The 22,162-nt window shown below is 32.2% G+C and overlaps 2 protein-coding genes across 4 annotated transcripts; both read right to left on the minus strand.

Annotated features, from left to right (window-relative positions):
• Positions 1-583: 583 nt before the first annotated feature.
• Positions 584-4,235, minus strand: LOC137824269 (E3 ubiquitin-protein ligase ORTHRUS 2). The gene is made up of 8 exons (XM_068629831.2): positions 3,572-4,235; positions 2,798-3,456; positions 2,217-2,316; positions 2,038-2,099; positions 1,868-1,970; positions 1,608-1,752; positions 1,272-1,486; positions 584-946 (listed from the first exon to the last, which is right to left on the minus strand). Exons 1-8 carry the CDS (start codon positions 3,971-3,973, stop codon positions 749-751), a joined length of 1,884 nt encoding a protein of 627 aa, XP_068485932.1. The 5' UTR covers positions 3,974-4,235; the 3' UTR covers positions 584-748.
• Positions 4,236-13,665: 9,430 nt separating this feature from the next.
• Positions 13,666-20,738, minus strand: LOC137825573 (portal protein). Of its 3 annotated transcripts, none has more exons than XM_068631273.2 (21): positions 20,478-20,738; positions 19,589-20,337; positions 19,438-19,503; positions 19,161-19,301; positions 18,949-19,070; positions 18,584-18,748; positions 18,314-18,419; positions 17,869-17,974; positions 17,668-17,778; positions 17,176-17,339; positions 16,932-17,049; positions 16,374-16,598; positions 16,055-16,263; positions 15,676-15,843; positions 15,487-15,592; positions 15,262-15,399; positions 14,943-15,101; positions 14,557-14,763; positions 14,272-14,466; positions 14,109-14,180; positions 13,666-14,015 (listed from the first exon to the last, which is right to left on the minus strand). In XM_068631273.2, exons 1-21 carry the CDS (start codon positions 20,523-20,525, stop codon positions 13,857-13,859), a joined length of 3,534 nt encoding a protein of 1,177 aa, XP_068487374.1. In that variant the 5' UTR covers positions 20,526-20,738; the 3' UTR covers positions 13,666-13,856. The 3 variants fall into 3 exon arrangements, with proteins under 3 accessions (XP_068487374.1, XP_068487373.1, XP_068487375.1); XM_068631272.2 differs by having other exon boundaries at positions 19,161-19,304; XM_068631274.2 differs by having other exon boundaries at positions 19,161-19,304; positions 19,589-20,378; positions 20,478-20,649.
• Between the last annotated feature and the right edge of the window lie 1,424 nt (positions 20,739-22,162).

Here is a 22,162-nt window from a genome sequence, read left to right on the forward strand (position 1 = left end):
TTATCTCTACTTTGAGATAAGATGAAACAAACGAGTATTCAACTAAAAAAAATATAATAGTATACAAACGAACTTTCCTTTATACATAGTACTGTGTACAAATTACCCAATTCACTGATACAAATCAACACAATTAACTCTCTTTTGCCCTCAATTCTACTTCAATAATTATACTGTGGATTCAAAGAGATACTTAGATATGTCGATTAAAAATAATAACTATAAAAATGTTTAAATTAGAAAATCTAAGTAATCAGTAATATTTATAAATGAGACCTACTTTAAGACTTAAAAGATCTTGGATCTTGATTTAATATGACTTTGAAATGTGTGCCTAACCTACTTTTTGCAGAGCTTTTAGCAGAATGCTGTAAAATCCTACTGGAACATTTATTGTTGCTTAAAATACCGTGTAAGGATTTTGGGTCCTTTCACCAACCAAAAAGTCATTATTGCATGCTTAAGAAAACATAAAGAGTTTTTTAATAGTTCATCGAACACTTTTTTTAAAAAATGCATAAGACTAAAAATATGAAAAGCAAATACAAAGTTCATATCCAGCAATTCATGCTGACAACAAAAAAGTACAACATCAGTTCCTGCCTTTCAATTAATAAAAGTCCATAATCCAAAAGACCAAAAATAACTAGCCATCCTTCACTATTTCCTTCGCATATGTTGCTGATTCAGATCATTGTCTTTAATTTTTTTCCCCTAGAACCTTAACACTAAATTCAGGAGGCTTTGACTATTTCCTTCGCTTATGTTGCTGATTCAGATCACTGTCCTTAATTTCCTCTAGGACAACACCAGAATCAGAAGGTTTTGAAAGCTCAGTTGCATTATGCAGACTTTCATCATTATCCTCCTCATTTGACTCTTCAGATTTTTCTTCTTCAGGCTTCTTTCCAAATTTTGTTATGAAATTCAGCATTTCTCTATTAACCTGTAATGAAATAAGAGAAATGACAAAATAAAAATTTGGATCCGGTGAATTAACAACTACAGAATACTCCAATCTAAGATAAAGCACAGTAACCCAAGTTCGAAATAAAAGTTTTGACTAAAAAAAGAAATGAGAAAGAGAAAAAAAAACTAATGAATTTCAAAATTTTTCTTTGGCATTGAGAGGACCTTTCCCTAGTACGAGAGGACCGGGAAGGACGCACCTCTGGTAGGGCATAAGCACTCCAAAGTATATCAGAACACAAATAAGGGTCGAATGCATAGTTGGTGCAATTAAAAAACGAAATGGTCTTTTTTAGTAGTACCTGTGGATTCTGAAGAAAATCAGCAATGTCATTACTACATGCTGGGCATTTCATAATAGTCTTTTGTGCTCGTAAAGTGCGTCCACCTCTCGACCTTTCCCTGATGAGGCTTTGGCCAGAAAAGACACCCTCCAAACAGGCTTTGCAGAAGTTGTGAGCACAAGGTGTAGTAAGAGGGAAATCCAACACCTTGTGGCATATTAAGCAACCAAAGTCTGAAAAAAAAAACAATAAGAAGCAAACAATGGCTTTAAAAAACAATAATGAATCGAAAGAATAAAAAGCTTTAGGGTGTCGATGCAGGATAGATCATTTGAGCATGTCTAAGCATTATACCTTTCAATAGCTTTTTTTGCTTTTGTTCCTCAGTCAGGTTTTCCGCTTTCCGTTTTACTCTGACTGTTGTCCCATCTTCATTGACGTCCACTGCTTTCCTGCTTTCTGGGGGAGGCTTCTTCCACAACCAGCACCCCTTGTCTTCCTGGATTACATCAAAAGAACTGAGTGAGATCCTTCTAAGTATATAGAACAAGGTTGAATACAAAAGAGATTAAACACAGCAACAAATAGGAGTAGATGACAAAAACAGCACTTACATCATAATCCCACGATGGATCGCCCTTCCTTTCAGTTACATCAATTGCACCTTTTAGCTCCTCAATCTTAGGCAGTGGGCGTGGACGGTCTCCAGATTCATCACTGCACAAAAAAAAGGTCAAACAAACAAGTCTACACACAAATGGATGCAAAGAAAGAAGCAACAAACCTTGTCCACGGTGCTGGCTCATTGTCACATCTCACAAACAAATACCTACAAACCTTGCAGCCCTATCAAAGAACAAAGCTTTTCCGTTAATATAGAGGAAAATCCAGAAGAAAAAAAGATCCCAGACCACATTAAATGCCCTTCAATCAAACCAATGACTACAATTACAAGCATCTTACTTGTATTCCATTTTTGCGCCAGCATTTCTCTATTCTATAGACCCCATCATAACGCACCCCAGATTCGGGTGCATAAGAAGAACGTTTTTCCTTATGAGACCTGACCAGAATAGCCCAAGCTCAGTACAAAGTACACACCAACACGACTCAACCATATGCTAAACAAAAAAATTACTCTACTTTAATTGAACATTTGCCTAGTTGACCAATAAAAAGAGCAATGCAAAACGACCATGTTAAGAAAATCTATCATTAATGTTTTAATCACAATCAATGAGTATGAAATTTTGATAAAGTCTGATATTTTGACACCCACCTTTTTTTTAAACAATTAATTAATAACATTGTAGTGATAAAAGATTAAAATTAGTTGTTAATAATAAATGTAAATAAAATTATAATAATAGTAGTAAAAATAATAATAATAATAATATCTAGTTGTATAAAACATCGAAGTTGTGAAATTATTCTACTAATATTTTATTTTATGTATTAAGGTAACATGTTACAATAACTGTGCTAAAGGGTGTGCATTACATAGTAATATAATTGAATTATAAGGTATAATTAAGGGCACTGACCTTACAACCCGAACAGGGTAACCCATTCGGCAGCTGAGTCGCAAGGCCTCATTCATGTTTTCAAACTTCTGGTCAAAGGATTGAAGTTTGTTGGTGCGCTTGTTACCACTCAAATCTCTTCCACCACTGCCAGTGTAAAGGAACCATTCCCCATGATCCTCATCGTCCACGTAGCCACCAGAAAGGGCAACAGATTGGGAACCATAACTACTCTGTCCAGCAATACCCGCAACATGAGGCAGATGAGCACCCCATTGACGACACTCCATCCGATCCTCCCACGTGTCACCAACCAAAACACCCCGATTCCTCTTGGGATCATTCTCAGCCGGAATCGGACCAAAATGGTCGGGTGGCACAGTAACAAAGATTTTCCCAGAACAAGCGTTGGCTTTCCCAGTTTTCTTCGCTCTCTCTGTGGTGAAAGCAGTATCTGGGCGATCCTGATTCCGCATAAAGTGACACACTTTCGGTGGCCCAGAAGCCCTCCCAGACTTCGCTAACTTCGCCATTCGAATCGCCATAGCCAACTGCGAGTTAATCCTCGGCTGACCCGACATCTTCGCAGGTATCTGAGCTCGACAATTCGCACATGTGCGTTTTCCTTGACCGATCCATTTCTCAAAGCATCTCAAGCAGAAATTATGCCCACAAGGCGTCTTCAACAACAACAAAAGAAAACAACAAACACTCAAAAAACAAAACAACAAAACACAAATATATAATAAATAAATAGATTGACCCAGAAAAAAAAGAACAAGAAGAAGAACAAACCGTGACAGGCCTATCAGGTAGTTGCATGCAAATGGAGCAGCTGAAGCTGTCATCGAAGATATCAGCAGTTTTGTCCTTCGACGGATCCGATGATGAAGCGGAGGAACCGGCGAGCAGCTCTTGGCATCGTTTGGCCTTTTGCTGGTCAGAGAGGGATTCATCCGCCTGAATAGCGCGGATGGAGGAGACAATGTCGTCGGAGGAAGCGACCGGAGGGTGACTGCAGAGGTCGGAGCAGTCAGGGCAGTCCCAGTGGAGGTCGGAGACGGAGACCGGCGGAGCAGTGAGGCAAGAAATGTGCCATGGAGTGGCGCATGTGCGGCAAGAGAGGGTTTGGGAAGAAGGAGGCTTCTCCTTGCAGCGCATGCAGAGGCCATCGGAGTCACATGGAAGCTGTGCCATCTCTTCAGAACCAATGAACTGAATCACTCACTCAAAAAAATGACTATTCACATTTCTTGCTCTTTCCTTTTATAGGCAAAAAAAAAATGGAATCCCAAATTCTAATTGGTGGAGCGAGGGAATCAGGGTTTTGAATATTTTCCATTTTCTGATTCCAATTTCTAACCCTAATTCTCTCCCTCCCTTCCTTTCGCCATTTCCCTCCTTTTCCCCTTTCTCATTCTTATTATCATTACCAACACTTTTCATATATTAACACTCTGAACAGTGAAACAAACATTTTATATATAAATAAATTAGTATTTTAATTATTTTTGGTTTACTTTTTAATTTAAAATATTATTATATATTATTATAAATAGTTGTTAAATGTATTTTTTTTTTCACTGTTCATTGTGTTAATATGTCAAAACTCTATCACTAATTATTCATTAATCACTTTAATAACTAATTCCTCCTTGTTCGCTCGCACCCTTTCGCGTTCCATTTTCAACAACACTAATAATCTAATCACTCATTAATACTAATCCACTCAAATTTATTCCTCTTTACTTCTCATTATTTAAATTAATTAAACAAGCAGTTTTGTCTTTTTCCGAAGTGAATGCTACTAACCGTTTTAAAATTGTTTTCGTTCATTATATAAATAAGGAAATGTTTTTTTTTTACAACTCTTACAATTATATATAAAAAAAAATTATGTGTAAGAAAAATTAAATAAATAAATATGATTTATTTTAGGGTGGATCAATCTTAATTTATAACACGAAATGTCTATGTCTATCTATCAAACAAACAACTTCAACCGATTCGTCACATAATTGTATATAATTTTTTATATGATGAGTTTATAAATAAATATATATAATGAAAAGTAAATTTACAATTAAATGATATGAAAAAATATTAGAGTAATAATATTAGAGGTTGTAACGTAATTATATAAAAAATGTGAGTTGTGAATGTATCATTATCCATATTACGGGGTGTGAAATTGAGATTATTAACGTTTTATTCTAGCATCGCATTAAAATCTATGATTGGTTTGATTCAATATAGTAACATTTTTATTAAATATTTCAAACAAACAAAATATAAAGAGGATATATGCTAGATTGTAGAATTTATAAGTGGGTTTAATTTCTAATATGATTAGATCTTTAAAAATGAAAATTTATTAGTTTTAATGGCTGGATTTACAGTTACATGCTGCATAATTTCATTGTTGGATTACATGAAAACAGTTAAGTTTTCTCAATTTGAAATATCAAAGCAAAGAAACTAAAACAATGAATCATACTCTTACTAAAAAAATAGGTTAAATTGTTGGTTGAATCATTATTATTCAATTTATTTCACCTTTCTAATTTTTATACTTCAAAGCTATTCATTTTTATTCTTTTACGTGTAGAAACTACTCGTTTTATTAGTTATTTTACGTATATTTCCTTTTATTTTAGTTCAAAATACTTAAAATTAAAAAAAAAAATACATAAGATAATAATAATAAGCAAAAAGAAAGAAAAGAGATCATCAATGAGTATATAATTTAAAAGGTTAAATTTATTCAACTGTAAACATCAAATGACAAGTTCAACTAAGAAATTAAAATGTGTAGTTTGCAACACTTTTATGTAATTGTCACATTCTATAAGTATGAAATCGTGACCCATGCATTAAGTTTCTTCATAAAATAGTACTCCCCTAATTAGGTTTGCAAAAAAAAAAAAATGATTTATGTATAAAAATAGAATTGCAATTCATTAAGAAACTTTATTCCTAATAAATATTTAAACGTTATTGTTTAACACAATTTTTATTTGTAATAAATGTTTAAACGCAGTTCACTGCTGTTTAACACATTTTTTATGGGGAAGAGACACTGTTGTTTAACACAGTTTTTATCGAAAAGAGACGTTTTCAGTAATATAGCTGTAATGTAAACACAAGTTTCAAAAATATTATTTTTTAATGTGTCAACTTGTGTTGCACTGTTGTAATGGTCAAGATGCCCTTTACGCCTATGCATGACGAGCTTTGTTTATTTTAAGACGAAAATGAAAACTTCATATGAGTTTAAAAAAATCATTTCAGAGATGTCTTTTTCATGTTGTTTAGATCAATGATATATTAACAACTTGCATTAATTTACAATCTCATTCACAATCTCATTTTTGTTAATGAAATTTAAATTTTTACATGAAATGACAAAAATATTTAAACATTGTTGTTTAACACAATCTTCTAAGGAAGAGAAGTTATTTTGTAATATAGACTTAAGTTTCAAAAATATTATTTATTAATGTTTCAACTTGATTTTTATGTATATGGTTGATTAATATTCTTATTGCTTGACATACGATACACTTGTATGATCTGATATCCGTCATAACAAACACAACTTTTGTTTCATGTGACACCAATTGTCTCGTGGTGGAGGTCAGATGGACTAAATCACAAGCAAACAGTGTCATTTGAGTTATTGTGCTCACAAGTATAGAGTGTTGTTGCACCGTTGTAGTGATCAAGATGCCCTTTGTGCCATGACAAACTTTGTTTCTTTTAAGACGAAAATGAAAACTTCATGTGAGTTAAAGAAATCATTTCAGAGATGTCTTTTTCACGTTGTTCAGATCAATGATATATTAACAACTTGCACTAATTTACAATCTCATTCACGTCTCATTTTTATTTTTTTTGAAATTTCAATTTTTACATGAAATGATGAAAATATTTAAACATTGTTGTTTAACACTTAAACATTATTGTTTAACACAATTTTTCTTAATAATAAATATTTAAACATTGATGTTTAACACAGTTTTTCTTAATAATAAATATTTAAACATTGTTGTTTAACACAGTTCTTCTCATAAAGAGAAGTTATTTGTAATATAGACTCAAGTTTCAAAACTATTATTTATTAATGTGTCAACTTTATGTATATGGTTGATCAATATTCTTATTGTCTGACATACGGTACACTTGTATGATCTGATATTCGTCATGGCAAACACAACTTTTGTTGCATGTGACACTAATTGTCTCGTGGTGGAGGTCAGATGGACTAAATCACAAGCAAACAGTGCCATTTGAGTTATTGTGCTCACAAGTACAGAGTGTTGTTGCACCATTGTAATGGTCAAGATGCCCTTTGCGCCTATGCATGACAAGCTTTGTTTCTTTTAAGACAAAAATGAAAACTTCATGTGAGTTAAAGAAATCATTTCAGAGATGTCTTTTTCACGATGTTCAAATCAGTGATATATTAACAACTTGCACTAATTTACAATCTCATCCACAATCTCATTTTTCTGTATGAAATTTCAATTTTTACATGAAATGACGAAAATATTTAAACATTGTTGTTTAACACTTAAACATTATTGTTTAACACAGTTAGTTTTTCACAATAATAAATATTTAAGCATTGTTGTTTAAAACAATTCTTCTTCGTAATAAATATTTAAACATTGTTGTTTAACACAGTTCTTCTCAAGAAGAGAAGTTATTTGTAATTTAGACTTAAGTTTCAAAAATATTATTTATTAATGTGTCAACTTGATTTTTATGTATATGGTTGATCAATATTCTTATTATCTGACATACGGTATAATTGTATGATCTGATATTCGTCATAGCAAACACAACTTTTGTTGCATGTGACACCAATTGTCTTGTGGTGGAGGTCAGATGGACTAAATCACAAGCAAACAATGTCATTTGAGTTATTGTGCTCACAAGTATAGAGTGTTGCACTGTTGTAATGGTCAAGATGCCATTTGCACCTATGCATGACAAGCTTTGTTTCTTTTAAGATGAAAATGAAAACTTAATGTGAGTTAAAGAAATCATTTCAAAGATGTCTTTTTCATGATGTTCAAATTAGTGATATATTAACAACTTGCACTAATTTACAATCTCATCCACAATCTTATTTTTCTGTATGAAATTTCAATTTTTACATGAAATGACAAAAATATTTAAACATTGTTGTTTAACACTTAAACATTATTGTTTAACACTTAAACATTATTGTTTAACACTTAAACATTATTGTTTAACACTTAAACATTATTGTTTAACACTTAAACATTATTGTTTAACACCGTTTTTCTTAGTAATATTTAAACATTGTTGTTTAACACAATTCTTCTCAGGAAGAGAAGATATTTGTAATATAGACTCAAGTTACAAAAATATTATTTATTAATGTGTCAACTTGATTTTTATGTATATGGTTGATCAATATTCTTATTGTCTGACATATGGTACACTTGTATGGTCTGATATTCGTCATAGCAAACACAACTTTTGTTGCATGTGACACCAATTGTCTTGTGGTGGAGGTCAGATGGACTAAATCACAAGCAAACAGTGTCATTTGAGTTATTGTGCTCTAAGTATAGAGTGTTGCACCCTAGTAATGGTCAATATGCCCTTTGTGCCTATCATGACAAACTTTGTTTCTTTTAAGGCAAAAACAAAAACCTAACTTGAGTTAAAGAAATCATTTCAGAGATGTCTTTTCCACGCTGATAAGATAAGTGGTATATTAACAACTTGCAATATAAAATCCCATCTACAATCTTTCTCTGTATGAAATTTCATTTTTTACATGAATAGACTAATCACAACCGAACAATGCCATTTAAGTTATTGTGCTTACAGGTATAGAGTATTGCACCCTTCTAATGGTCAATATGCCCTTTGCACCTATGCATTACAAGTTTTGTTTTTCTTAAGGCAAAAACAAAAACTTGATGTGAGTTAAATAAATTATTTTAAAGATGTGTTTTTCATGCTGAACAGATAAATGATATATTAACAACTTGCACTAATCTAAAATCTCATCCACAATTTCATTTCTCTATATGAAATTTCAATTTTACATGAAATGATGAAAATATTTTTATTTTTTTCATATCATCAGATTATATATTAGAACAAATTGTCAATATATCATTACTGGAAGCAAACATAATTACTCTCACACATAAGAGTACAAACATTAAATAAAAAAAATAACATAAAAATGAGGATTGGAAACAAAATATTTATTAAAATATTAAATTCAGAAAAGGGTAAAAATGAGACCTACCTTTAACACATAAAAGAATATCTTGATTAAAGATGAGGTTGAGGTGTGTGCCTAACCCACCAATTATAGGTGCATGAATTCATGTAGAAGCACCTACTTTTTGCAGAAGTCAGAAGTTCTTCCACAATGCTAAATTCTTACAGGAACATGTAAAACCCTTTTCACTGTCTCAATAATGTTGTATTTTATTACTGCATTAAAATCTAAAATCTCTGATTGGTTTGATTTAATAATAGGTAACGTTTTTATTAAATATATATTTATGTACTTTTCAAATTTTAAGTAAAGCATATTTAGTGGTTTGCTTGAATTGTCCTTAGTACATAGAGAGAATATGTGATTGAGTGTGGTCATGTGGGTTTAATTAGTTTTAAGTATCTATTAAATTTTTATATTTTTAAAATTTTTAATTACTTATTAAGTATTTAAAAAATCATATTTTTTTAATTGTCGTTTAATATTAATGTTATTTGGAATATGACTGTTAACTTGTCTGATCATCTTATTTAGTTATATCCAAATATTACTTTGTGTTGTTGATATTAAACTACTTAAAATATAATTTTATGGTTAATATAAGACGTGATTTTGTTGTCCGAAGATATTTAATCCTTCTATCTTTTGTATTCGAAAACAATTATTTAAATAAAATAAATGCATATATAATAATAATATATTAATACTATGGAAAAGAAAACAATTGATTATATATAATATTTAATTATATTTCATCAAAATGATTCGTTTGACCATTTAAACTTTAGAAATTTAAGTCAATTACAATTTAAGAAAATGGTGATGTGATTACTTAACATGGTTGTGTTTAACAAGACTTGTGCAATCCAGAGTACTAATGAACAACCTATAAATTATTTCAATTCACACAAATCATTAGATGTATTATATGTGGTGCATTATGATGTTTTTTTGAGGTTGTTTCACTTGGTGACAATATATGTTGTGTCTTTAGTTGATGAGAATAAGAGAAAAAATGTGACTATATTTGATAAAAATGAGAAGAGAAGTTTTGAAGAGTTTTGTGCAAAATAGGTTATCAAAGAATTTATTAAGAAATTTTATTCATTTTAAATATTTAAAGGTTGTTGTTTACACAGTTATTTTTGGGAAGAGACATCTTCTGTAATACAGCTGTAATATAGTCACAAGTTTCAAAAATATTTTTTAAAATATGTCAACTTTATTTTATGTATTTATTATGTAATACAGCTGTAATATAGTCACAAGTTTCAAAAATATTTTTTAAAATATGTCAAACTTGATTTTATGTATTTATTATGGCTTATCAGAAGTTTTATAGTCTGACATATTGTACACTGTTTTATAGTTTGACATACTGTACACTTGTATGGTTTGATATTTGTCAGAGAAAACACAAAACTTTTGTTTCATGTGACACAATTGTCTCAAATTGAAGGTTAGATGGAGTAAATCACAAGGGAACAGTGTCATTTGAGTTACTGTGCTCGTATAGTTGCACCCTTGTAATGGTCAAGATGTCATTTGCACCTATGCATGGCAAACTTAGTTTCTTTTAAGGCAAAGACGAAAACCTAATGTGAGTTTAAGAAATAATTTCAGAGATTTTTTTTTCACGTTGATCAGATAAGTGATATATTAACAACTTACACTAATCTAGAATCTCATTTCTCTGTATAAAATTTCAATTTTTACACGAATAGTCTAAATCACAATTGAACAGTGCATTTGAGTTATTGTGGTCAGAAGTATACAGTGTTGCACTGTTGCAGTGGTCAAGATGCCTTCTGCCCCTATGCATGGCAAGCTTTGTTTCTTTTAAGGCAAAAACAAAAACTTAATAAGAAATCATTTCAGATATATCTTTTTTCACACTGATAAGATAAGTGATATATTAACAACTTGCAATAATCTATAATCTCATTTCTCTGTATGAAATTACAATTTTTACATAAATTTTTTACATGAATAGTCTACATCACAATTGAACAGTGCCATTTGAGTTATTGTGGTCAGAAGTATACAATGTTGCACTGTTGCAGTGGTCAAGATGCCCTCTGCCCCTATGCATGGCAAGCTTTGTTTCTTTTAAGGCAAAAACAAAAACTTAATAAGAAATCATTTCAGATATATCTTTTTTCACACTAATCAGATAAGTAATATATTAACAATTTGCAATAATCTAGAATCTCATTTCTCTGTATGAAATTACAATTTTTACATAAAATTTTTACATGAATAGTCTACATCACAATTGAACAGTGCCATTTGAGTTATTGTGATCAGAAATATACAGTGTTGCACTGTTGCAGTGGTCAAAATGCCCTCTGCCCCTATGCATGGCAAGCTTTGTTTCTTTTAAGGCAAAAACAAAAACTTAATAAGAAATCATTTCAGATATATCTTTTTTCACACTAATCAGATAAGTAATATATTAACAATTTGCAATAATCTAGAATCTCATTTCTCTGTATGAAATTACAATTTTTACATAAAATTTTTACATGAATAGTCTACATCACAATTGAACAGTGTCATTTGAGTTATTGTGATCAGAAATATACAGTGTTGCACTGTTGCAGTGGTCAAGATGCCCTCTGCCCCTATGCATGGCAAGCTTTGTTTCTTTTAAGGCAAAAACAAAAACTTAATAAGAAATCATTTCAGATATATCTTTTTTCACACTAATCAGATAAGTAATATATTAACAATTTGCAATAATCTAGAATCTCATTTCTCTGTATGAAATTACAATTTTTACATAAATTTTTTACATGAATAGTCTACATCACAATTGAACAGTGCCATTTGAGTTATTGTGATCAGAAATATACAGTATTGCACTGTTGCAGTGGTCAAAATGCCCTCTGCCCCTATGCATGGCAAGCTTTGTTTCTTTTAAGGCAAAAACAAAAACTTAATAAGAAATCATTTCAGATATATCTTTTTTCACACTAATCAGATAAGTAATATATTAACAATTTGCAATAATCTAGAATCTCATTTCTCTGTATGAAATTACAATTTTTACATAAAATTTTTACATGAATAGTCTACATCACAATTGAACAGTGCCATTTGAGTTATTGTGATCAGAAATATACAGTGTTGCACTGTTGCAGTGGTCAAGATGCCCTCTGCCCCTATGCATGGCAAGCTTTGTTTCTTTTAAGGCAAAAACAAAAACTTAATAAGAAATCATTTCAGATATATCTTTTTTCACACTAATCAGATAAGTAATATATTAACAATTTGCAATAATCTAGAATCTCATTTCTCTGTATGAAATTACAATTTTTACATAAAATTTTTACATGAATAGTCTACATCACAATTGAACAGTGCCATTTGAGTTATTGTGATCAGAAATATACAGTGTTGCACTGTTGCAGTGGTCAAAATGCCCTCTGCCCCTATGCATGGCAAGCTTTGTTTCTTTTAAGGCAAAAACAAAAACTTAATAAGAAATCATTTCAGATATATCTTTTTTCACACTAATCAGATAAGTAATATATTAACAATTTGCAATAATCTAGAATCTCATTTCTCTGTATGAAATTACAATTTTTACATAAATTTTTTACATGAATAGTCTACATCACAATTGAGCAGTGCCATTTGAGTTATTGTGATCAGAAATATACAGTGTTGCACTGATGCAGTGGTCAAGATGCCCTCTGCCCCTATGCATGACAAGCTTTGTTTCTTTTAAGACAAAAACAAAAACTTAATAAGAAATCATTTCAAATATATCTTTTTTCACACTAATCAAATAAGTAATATATTAACAATTTGCAATAATTTAGAATCTCATTTCTCTGTATGAAATTATAATTTTTACTTAAAATAACAAAAATATGTTTTTCATATTATCAATCAAGGGTTATATATTAGAGTAAATTCTCAACATATCATTACTAAATTTAAATTCGTGGAAACAAACACAATTAATGTCAGACATTCATTTTCACTAACAGTAAAACCCTAGAATCAAACACAACATAAAACATGAGAATTGGAAAAAAAATATTTATAAAAAATTAAATTCAGAAAAAGGTAAAAATGAGTAATATTTATAAATGAGACCTACCCTAAAAGAATATCTTGATTAAAGATGAGGTTGAGGAGTGTGCCTAACCCACGAATTATAGGTGCACGAATTCATGTAGAAGCCATACTTTTTGCAGAAGACAGAAGTTCTTCCACAATGCTAAAATCTTACAGGAACATGTACTGTTGCAAAAAAATCCTTTTCACTGTCGCAATAATGGTTGTATTTTACTACTGCATTAAAATCTAAAATCTCTCATTGGTTTGATTTAATATTTATGTACTTTTCAAATATTAAGTAAAGCATATTTGGTGGTTTAGGGTCCTTAGTACACAGGAATGGTATACGTGATTGATTGTGGTCATGTGGATATTTACAAGTGTATTTAATTAAATTTTAAGTATCTATTAAATTTTGATATTTTTTTAATTTTAGTTATTTATGAAGTATTTTTTTTTAAAAAAAATTACTGTTTAGTTTGATTGTTATATGGAATATGACTATTATCTTGTAGGGTTACCTTGTTTATTTTGAAGAGGTTGAAGACTGAACAAGAATACATTACTACATTTTACATGCAAAAGAATAAAATGAATGCAGACTTCTGAAGCCTGAACAAAGAGTACATACCTTATTATTATTACATTTACATGCAAAGAATGAAATGAATCCTACCCTTTTCTACAATAGCAGGGAAATTTGGCAATATATATTTATAGCTAAAGCTAAGTAAATTATATGTAGAAGTAACTAGATGGATCGGTTGCATTTGCTGTGTCTTTACAAAGAATAGACCGAGCTTCAATCACTGAGCGTGGAGGCTCAATATCCTTCTCTTGCAAGGCATTTCCTCGTAATCTTTGCATTTGAGAAGCAAAGGTATCATCCAATATCTACGAAGTGAAACAGTCCATGTTATACAATATACAATATTGCAATCAACACCATTAGAAGACTATGCACATAATCTCATATTATTGACTTACCCCAAGTGCATAGGACGAGCCATTGTACCATATCCTGTTTTCTTTCCTTCCTTCCAGAAATTTCAAAATAATCTAGCACAAAAATGAATCAAAATAAGTGAGATCCAAGAAAATTCTGAACCAACAATGTAAACAAACATATATATGAGTTTTAGTTGGATACCTGTCCCATCCTATCCCATAATCCACGACATATTGCTATAAAAATCTGGCTGGTGAAGACCTCATGCAGGTTGGAGATGAAATCAATTAGTTGTGAATTCAACAACTGCATTCTTTCACGGACTTCTGCTTCTCCATCGGATTCTGTTGTTTCCTCAAGTATCTTTTTCAGCCTTGTGTTCCGATTAGCTTGCATCTGAACAATTCAATTGCATCAAATTTAAATAAATATTGCAGGTTTCCTTTACAGTAACTTTGAAATCTAGAGGAGTCTGAATGATCTTACATTGTTGACAAGATTCCCTATTATTCCTTGCAAATAAGTTTTGTATTTGGTTCTCAAGAGAACAGTTATTCCATTCATTTGCTCCCCAAACAGTGCCTTCTTATCTCCCATGACAGGTAGACAGGAGGCCCATGAATTTAGGATGTCTTCCACTCTACAATGTTGGACATCAAGAATCCTCTTGAGGGTATTCAAGAATATTCCTAACTGTGGATAAAACAAAATGTAAGAAAATATTTCAATATATATAAACACATTATAGATAGACATCAGTCCTGCATGCTTTCTATTATGCCACAAGAGTTTATGTGTGAGCTTAAAATTTTGAGTATTTAATCTGAGTGGATATTGGGATCTGGAGAAAAGCAAGAATTCAGAAAACTTACTTGATTAGGAAGCAAATGAACTGTAGTTGATTGTCTTCTAGCTATCTTTTGAACTTGCAAGTGAAGTCTCTTTGGTATGCTATCCTTTAAAGGAGTTAAGGTATCGCTGTATTGTTTCTCGAGGGATTTCACAATTGCCCTTTCAATGTTTGCAACAGCCTTACAGAAAGAAGAAGAGTAAGCACCTCAAACTCAAGGATGATTTGTAAAGTGGAGATGGGATTATTTGTATGCATGAGAGCAGAGAGAAACACTAGAAAAAGACATTTTTTGAATGCCTTATGGCTTAAAACAGAAATATGTCTAGTTTTTAACTTACATTTTCCAAATACAGTGAGTATTGAGGCCATCTATTGATTACTACTTCATACTGGGTAAGGTTGTCTTTGATTTTCTCGTACATTTCCTCCGCAAATGGGGAGGTGGAGTGATTTGTGATTACTCCAGCCCATGGCACCTGTATCATTTGTTTGTATTGGGGAGGTCAACTCATTTATAGGCACAAGTATTATGTTGTACATAAAACAGCTGAAATAACAACTACCTTTTCTGCTTTACATAAATCTAGTAAACTAATTTGCATATCTTGTATCCACACCATGATATAGTTGTGGAACAAATTTCTGGAGTCTACTCCTCCCTGCACAGGACTGAAAAGTGAAGCGTATTGCATGTCAGAAAGTAGATTTTAACTTCAGGGAAGCTAAAGTATTTGTATTTGTATGTTACAAACCTTATATTCCATGACTCAAAAGATCGTTCAAAATCTGCAGTCGCAACTAGAAGCTCATTTACATGTGCATGTGGACTCGATGGTGGCAATGCCGAAAGGAAAGCTCTCAGCCTTTTACACAACTCTGTGCTGTAAACTGCCGCTGTTATGTTTGTGAGGTCAATTGAACTGAAAATTGGAAAATAGATCTCAGACAATCATCTACGAACCAAAATAAAAATGTTCGGAGAAATTAGGTGTGGTAATATGTGTAATGCTCTCCTATGCAGTAGTAAAATAGATAAATATAATCCCTCATTGTAATTTCATGCACGAGGAATTGAAATGCCACTTGAAAGCACAGTTAACAGTATGAAAGGGAGCTGTTCCAGCCAAATACCTAGGAAATATATGCTGGCCATGGATCGTATGCTGATTGTGGATCTTTATGTCTGCTTGAATTTCATTTCTTATAGAAACACAAAGATTCTTCATCTTCAGGTATGCCGTTGAGATGGTAACGGTATCCATTAGGTAACATTCAGAGGTGCTTGACACAAATTCATCAGTCTCCATCATGTGTTTTCTACACCTCTTTCTTGCTGCAGTCTGTTGACAGTAAACACTTCATTTAGACTCAAAAAAGAAAAAAAGCTTTACATGCAGCCTTAACTAAATCCGCTTCAAGCATTCAAGTTAATGGTGCAAAATTTAATTACCTGAAGATAGTTTCTTAGAATAGTTTGAGCATCTAGAGTTAGTATATCATGAAGACTAGTGTAAACTTGAACGGCAGGATCCAAAGCTGGTGCTGCAGACTCAAATGTTGGGGCAAAATGATCTGTTAAACCTGATGGCGAGTTTTCATCTAGCGATTTGTAATTCTCAAAAACAGTTGCTAGAAGACTTTCAATTTGAGTTTCACAGTCTGAAAGCATACTTCTCTGTGAGAAATAAACAGAGAAAATTGTTACACCATTATCCATTTCAAAATGAATTGCAAATTTGGTTAGACAGAGAAAGCATAAGGTATAAAAAATAACAGATTTCTCAAGGTAAAAGAAATACAAGCAATTGCTCATTATACTTTTAGCATGTTTTCTGTTCTATCGTTTTTCTTTTATCAAGTGCAAAGACATCTATAGCAAGAATTAATGTGGTCTGAAATGTAAGCAAGTTCATTAACATGGCATATTAAAATGATGAGAAGCTGGAACAACAGAAAAACATGACTTGGGAAGTTACTGCTATGGGAAACAGAGCAATATATAACTTACTTCCTGCCTGGTCAAACTCCTCTCACTTCTTGCCTTTATTAGGGGTTCAAGCAATTCTCTCACAAGCTCTAGGCAGTCCTTGGTAGGAGTTGCCACATTCATCACATGTAGTAGATATCTACAAGACCACCGAAGGTAAGCGAAGAAAAATGAATTAAAAAATAAACAAATCATATAGCAGTGTAAAGAACATAAAAGTCCATTTTTTCCATATTTTTAGGGCACCCAAATGAAATTCAAATACCTCAGCTTGGCATATGAATTAGAAACCCCATAATAGTCTGCAAATGTATCTAACAACCATTTCCAGTGCCCATTTATACGCAAGTTTCGGGAGTGAAAATGTTGCGCACTCATGGCACCCTCCAATAATAAATCATAAGCTTGAGTTTCCACAACAGCCGAACTCTGCAGAAATGTAGAAACTTAGCATATGAAAACAAAAATCTATGCTCAGAACGGCATAGCCTGAAATGACACATTGGTGTTTACCGATCAAGTTTAAGATAAAATAACAAATAAATCATGATGAGCATCGCCATAGTTAATTCAAGATAGAATCCAGTCCTTAAGAATATTTTTTTTCTGAAATATTTCATCTAGATGTTTGATAAACTGTTACTTCTTTGCCTTTATCCACAGATGTTAACTTGGAGGATGATCCTACATCAACTAACTGGACAATTTCTACTCGAAAAAACAACATTTATGAACTAAATTTTGATAGAGACAGAACCTTAATGTGAGTGTTCTCGTTGCTCGTCATTGTGCCGCCGATAGAGAGCTGGATCTTGCCAACACATTCACGTTCATCATGATATACTGGCCACCACCTAATTCGGTCACTCTGCTCATTCAAGATAATTCATTATGTGAATGTGGATGGTGCAAAGGTAGAGGAGTAATATTATGGACAATGAAAGGGTGGAATTCATACAGCATTATCACTGAGAGATGAAATTGGAATCCTGGCCTCACCATGGACTGCCTTTTTTGAATCTTGGACTTCTACAATTAAAGCATCCCCTTGGCTCAATGGGAAACTGAAATTACAATATCTTCACGATTATTACGTGTATTTCAACAATGGAAGAAATCAAGATGTTTATTGTAATTTGTAGTTTCTCAAAGAATATACAATGTAATTTTCCATCTTAAAAGCTGTGTACCAGCAGAAAATCAGAACTTAATGAATAGTGTATGATCTTCAACAGTTAAGATTGGTTTTTCATCAATTGTCTGCAACTATATCCTGTTAAAATGCATTTACAAAACCTTCACTGACTTTAATGCTTCACTATTTTCCAAGAGCCTGACAGCAGGTCAATCAGAAGAACATCTCCCAGTTAAAACATAAAAGTAAAAAAAAGAAACAAACTTACAAATCATGGTAATCTCCAGTTCCAGGGCGCAAAAGAATTGAAGAAGATGGTTCTGATTCATTTTCTTCCGTTGTACTCTTAATTTGGATCAAACAATGTAGTGGCTCTACAAGAATAAAACAGACCACTTTTATTGTGTAATCACAGGATTGGTGTTCACGAAGAAAAGAAATACAAATGTTTCAGTGAGATACGTCTCATATCAAAGGTTAAAAGGTTTCTAAACTATAAAATGAAAGAGTTCCAAATACTTCCATCAGATGAACTAACCTTCTGATGCCAGTGAGAAGGTGGCCGACTTCATAGAATTTATGCCAGTTTTCACCAGTGATGAAACATGCCGGACATATTCCACCCCGGCCTGCATGTATTGTGATCCCCTCTGTGACTTTGTGATCTTAAGTTTTTGTCTAGGTATAATTCGGAGCTTCCTCACTGCAATTTTCACATAGGAAGTCATATTACACGATTCTCAAGTTGTTTGAAGGAGATCCAATGTTAATAAACATAATTACAAAAAGGAAAGTATTAAAATATGTCTATTACAAAAAGGAAAGTATTAAATATGTCTATTATAATCCCATTTACATTCATAGTATTTGAATGAGAAAAATCAGTTGAGATTGCAAGATTACCTTCTACTCTTATTTTCCCTACAACTTTCTTAATCTTCAGGGGAACTGTTTGTTCTGAGTTTCTTGCACTTCTTCCTTCAGTTGGCTTTACACCTCGAGGTTGCAACAAGAACTCGTGCAATCTAAGGAAATAGTGAACTTTAGGAAATGAAGGAGAGAAATAAATAAAAGAAGCCAAGAGAAGTGCGCATGTTAAACAACACGAAACCCACCCAAAGGCACTTCGGAGAGCCAGGCACTCATCTTTCAAAAACTCTGGGGCCTCTGGGCAGCCTTTTGCCCATGCTTGCAGGCATAAACGTATGCAGGCGTCATAGGTGATAAGGGTTTGCCAGGCATATTGACTATTGCAACTGCTGAGATAACATACCATAAAAGAAAGAGGGCATTCAAATGTGAATTCCAAAATGGCATTGTGAAGTATATTCATTAAATTTAACTATGTTAGCAAAGTATTAATGTTGATTCAAAGTTAAAGATTAAGGGCACCTGGTGTTGTAATATGGTGAATGAGGGGTCTGTCTTTCTGTGTCATCTGCAAAAGTATTGTCCAATCTGCAGAGTTCAATGTCAAAAGTTTAATGTCAAAATTCCAAACAGATAAAAAGAGAAAGAGAAATTGAGAAGTAAATGACAATACCTTTCCCCAGAATCAGTGGTTGTTGTAACAGTATTGGGTTTTTGTTCAATTGAACTCTCACTTTTGGAGCCGTCGTAATCCACAGATTCCCTTGAAGGCCAAGATGCAGGGTCAGTTGTTTCATTCCCGACAGAGTACTCTGTATCCCTCTCTGTTGAAAAATCAGCATCAATGATGGGAGGGGCACTTGGAGTACCCAATCCAACGGTGTCATCAGGGCAATTCACGTTGCGGCGTCGAGCTTTCTTTTGAATCTGAGCAGCGCCGCCAACCGGAGTGATCTTCCTTTGAACACATTTATTGAAGCCCACTTCACCATCTGTGAATCTTCTGACACTACAGGGAACCTGAATGCTGAGGTTTTGATTGGATAAACCCGTCTTGAGAATTCCGCTGCGCCCTTGAACTTGGGGTTTGGATCCAAACAATTGTTCCTCGTCGTAGTTGTGTGGAATCGGCGAGTCGGAGTAATCAATGTTGCTGGGAGCAGACAGTTCTTCGTCGGAGAAGTCATCCTCCATACTGACGTCGCTTTCGTCTTCGACATGGAGATCGCCGTAGCCAAAGGCGAGGTTACGCGGCTGTAACAAAAGTGAGTGGAACTTCAGGGGAGGAAGAACAGGGGAATTGAGACTGTTGGCGGAGCTTAAAATGGGAGATCTCGGGAATCGATCGCTGGTGGTGATTTTCTCGGCCAGAGGAGAGCGTAGCAGAGAAGAAGGAGGATCTTGAAGCTGTTGTTTGGATCCCTGTAGGAAACATTGAACTTGGAAAAGGGGTCAAGGAATCCCTAAAAAACAGAGTGATGAAAAAAAAGAAAGGAAAGAGTTGGCATCTGAAGGAAGAAGGAAGAAGAGAGAAGAGAGATGAAAGAGAGAGAGAATGAGACCTGGTTGATCCATTGGATTGCGCTCTCGTCAAGACCTTCGGTGAACATGGCGAAGGTAAGAGAGAGAAACGATGAATGAATGAAGGAATGAATGAAAAGGAAACAGAGCAAGAGAAAAAGGAAACAGAGCAAGAGAAAAGGGAAAGGAGCGTGATATGAGTGACAGTGATTCAGTGAAGGAGAGTGCAGAGTAGAACTAAAACAGGGGACGCTCGTCCCTGCCAACGGCTACTTTGATTTTTCAAACCTTTCTTGGGTCACAAATAATTCTTTATATATATATTCTGTATAAAGATATAAATAAAAATAATACTACATTTCCTTAAATAAACTATAATTTCAATCCTAAAATATTATTATCTTTTTAATTAATTCCCACAGTATTTTAAAATAAAAAAACAAAACTAACGAAAAATATGAAAAGTAATTTGTAATTTAGTAATTAGTAAAAACTAATTATATCACAGTTTCCTTAAGTGGTTAATTTAATTAAAGTAATTTTCACTCCCAATATAAAATTCAAAATGAAAAAGCCTCTAGTTGATTAATATATGTTTTTACTATAGCATAAACACTAACAATAAACACTAACACGAACAATTATACGATATGGATACCAACACACAAAAATATGTATAATTTCTACCTGACACGAGAATACGAAATTATGTATTATATAATTATAAATTATATAAATTGATGATAAAGATTTATGTGTATAAGCAAAAAGATGTTTCTCATGGTTAAAAGGAACTTATTCTTTATTTTTATAATCATATTAAAAATTTATATAATAAATTTGAATTTTTAAAAAATCAATGTATTTTTTCTTCGTAAATCCAATAAATATTTTTTGAATTGGATACTTCATCCATATGTGTCTTACAAATGTTAGTGTCCGATACGAGTGTTCAACACAAACACACCATTTAAAAGGCATGTCCGAATCTCACTTTTTTACCCAATTCAATTATTATATAACCTTTAATGGTTATGTATGGATTCAAATTGATCAAGTTCAACTTAAATATTTTGAAAGAAGTGTTATGGTCAAACTCAACTATATCAATTTTATTATTTATTGGATTGAGTATTGTACTTTAATATTGAATCCATTAACTCAATCGATCTATTATATAATATCTATTTTTTTTACTTAATTATTTATATACGTTTACACATAAGTAAAAATTAAAAGAAATCAAATACATTAATATAATTTTCTTGCTCTTCTTTTAACATCTTTCCTCAAACATTTTTTAAAGAAAACTATTCATGTTTTTCAACTACATTTTTCAAATCCTAAATTATTATATCATATTTAAGAATTTTATGTATCATTTACTAAATTCATTATAAACTCATTTTTTTTAAAAAAGGATTTAAAAAAAAACGTGCAAATTGTTGTTACACAATATTTAACTATGACAATAAATGTAAAGAAAATAAAGTCTGAAAATTACAAACTGAATTTTGAATGTCCAATCAAGATGCTTTTATGTCTTTTTATATATGCATCTTTATTTAAAAAAAAATATGATTAAAAGTCATATTTAATTATATTAACGATAATAAATATTTTCTTTCTATTCAATTTATATAATTTATTTTTAAAGTCAATAAACCTTTTGTATTATGTCATAAAATATTTACGAAGAGTTCTTATTTTTTACGTTTAAAAAAGA

Source organism: Phaseolus vulgaris, chromosome 8 (assembly GCF_051622355.1).
Source record: "Phaseolus vulgaris cultivar YP4 chromosome 8, ASM5162235v1, whole genome shotgun sequence".
Classification (NCBI taxonomy): Eukaryota; Viridiplantae; Streptophyta; class Magnoliopsida; order Fabales; family Fabaceae; genus Phaseolus; species Phaseolus vulgaris.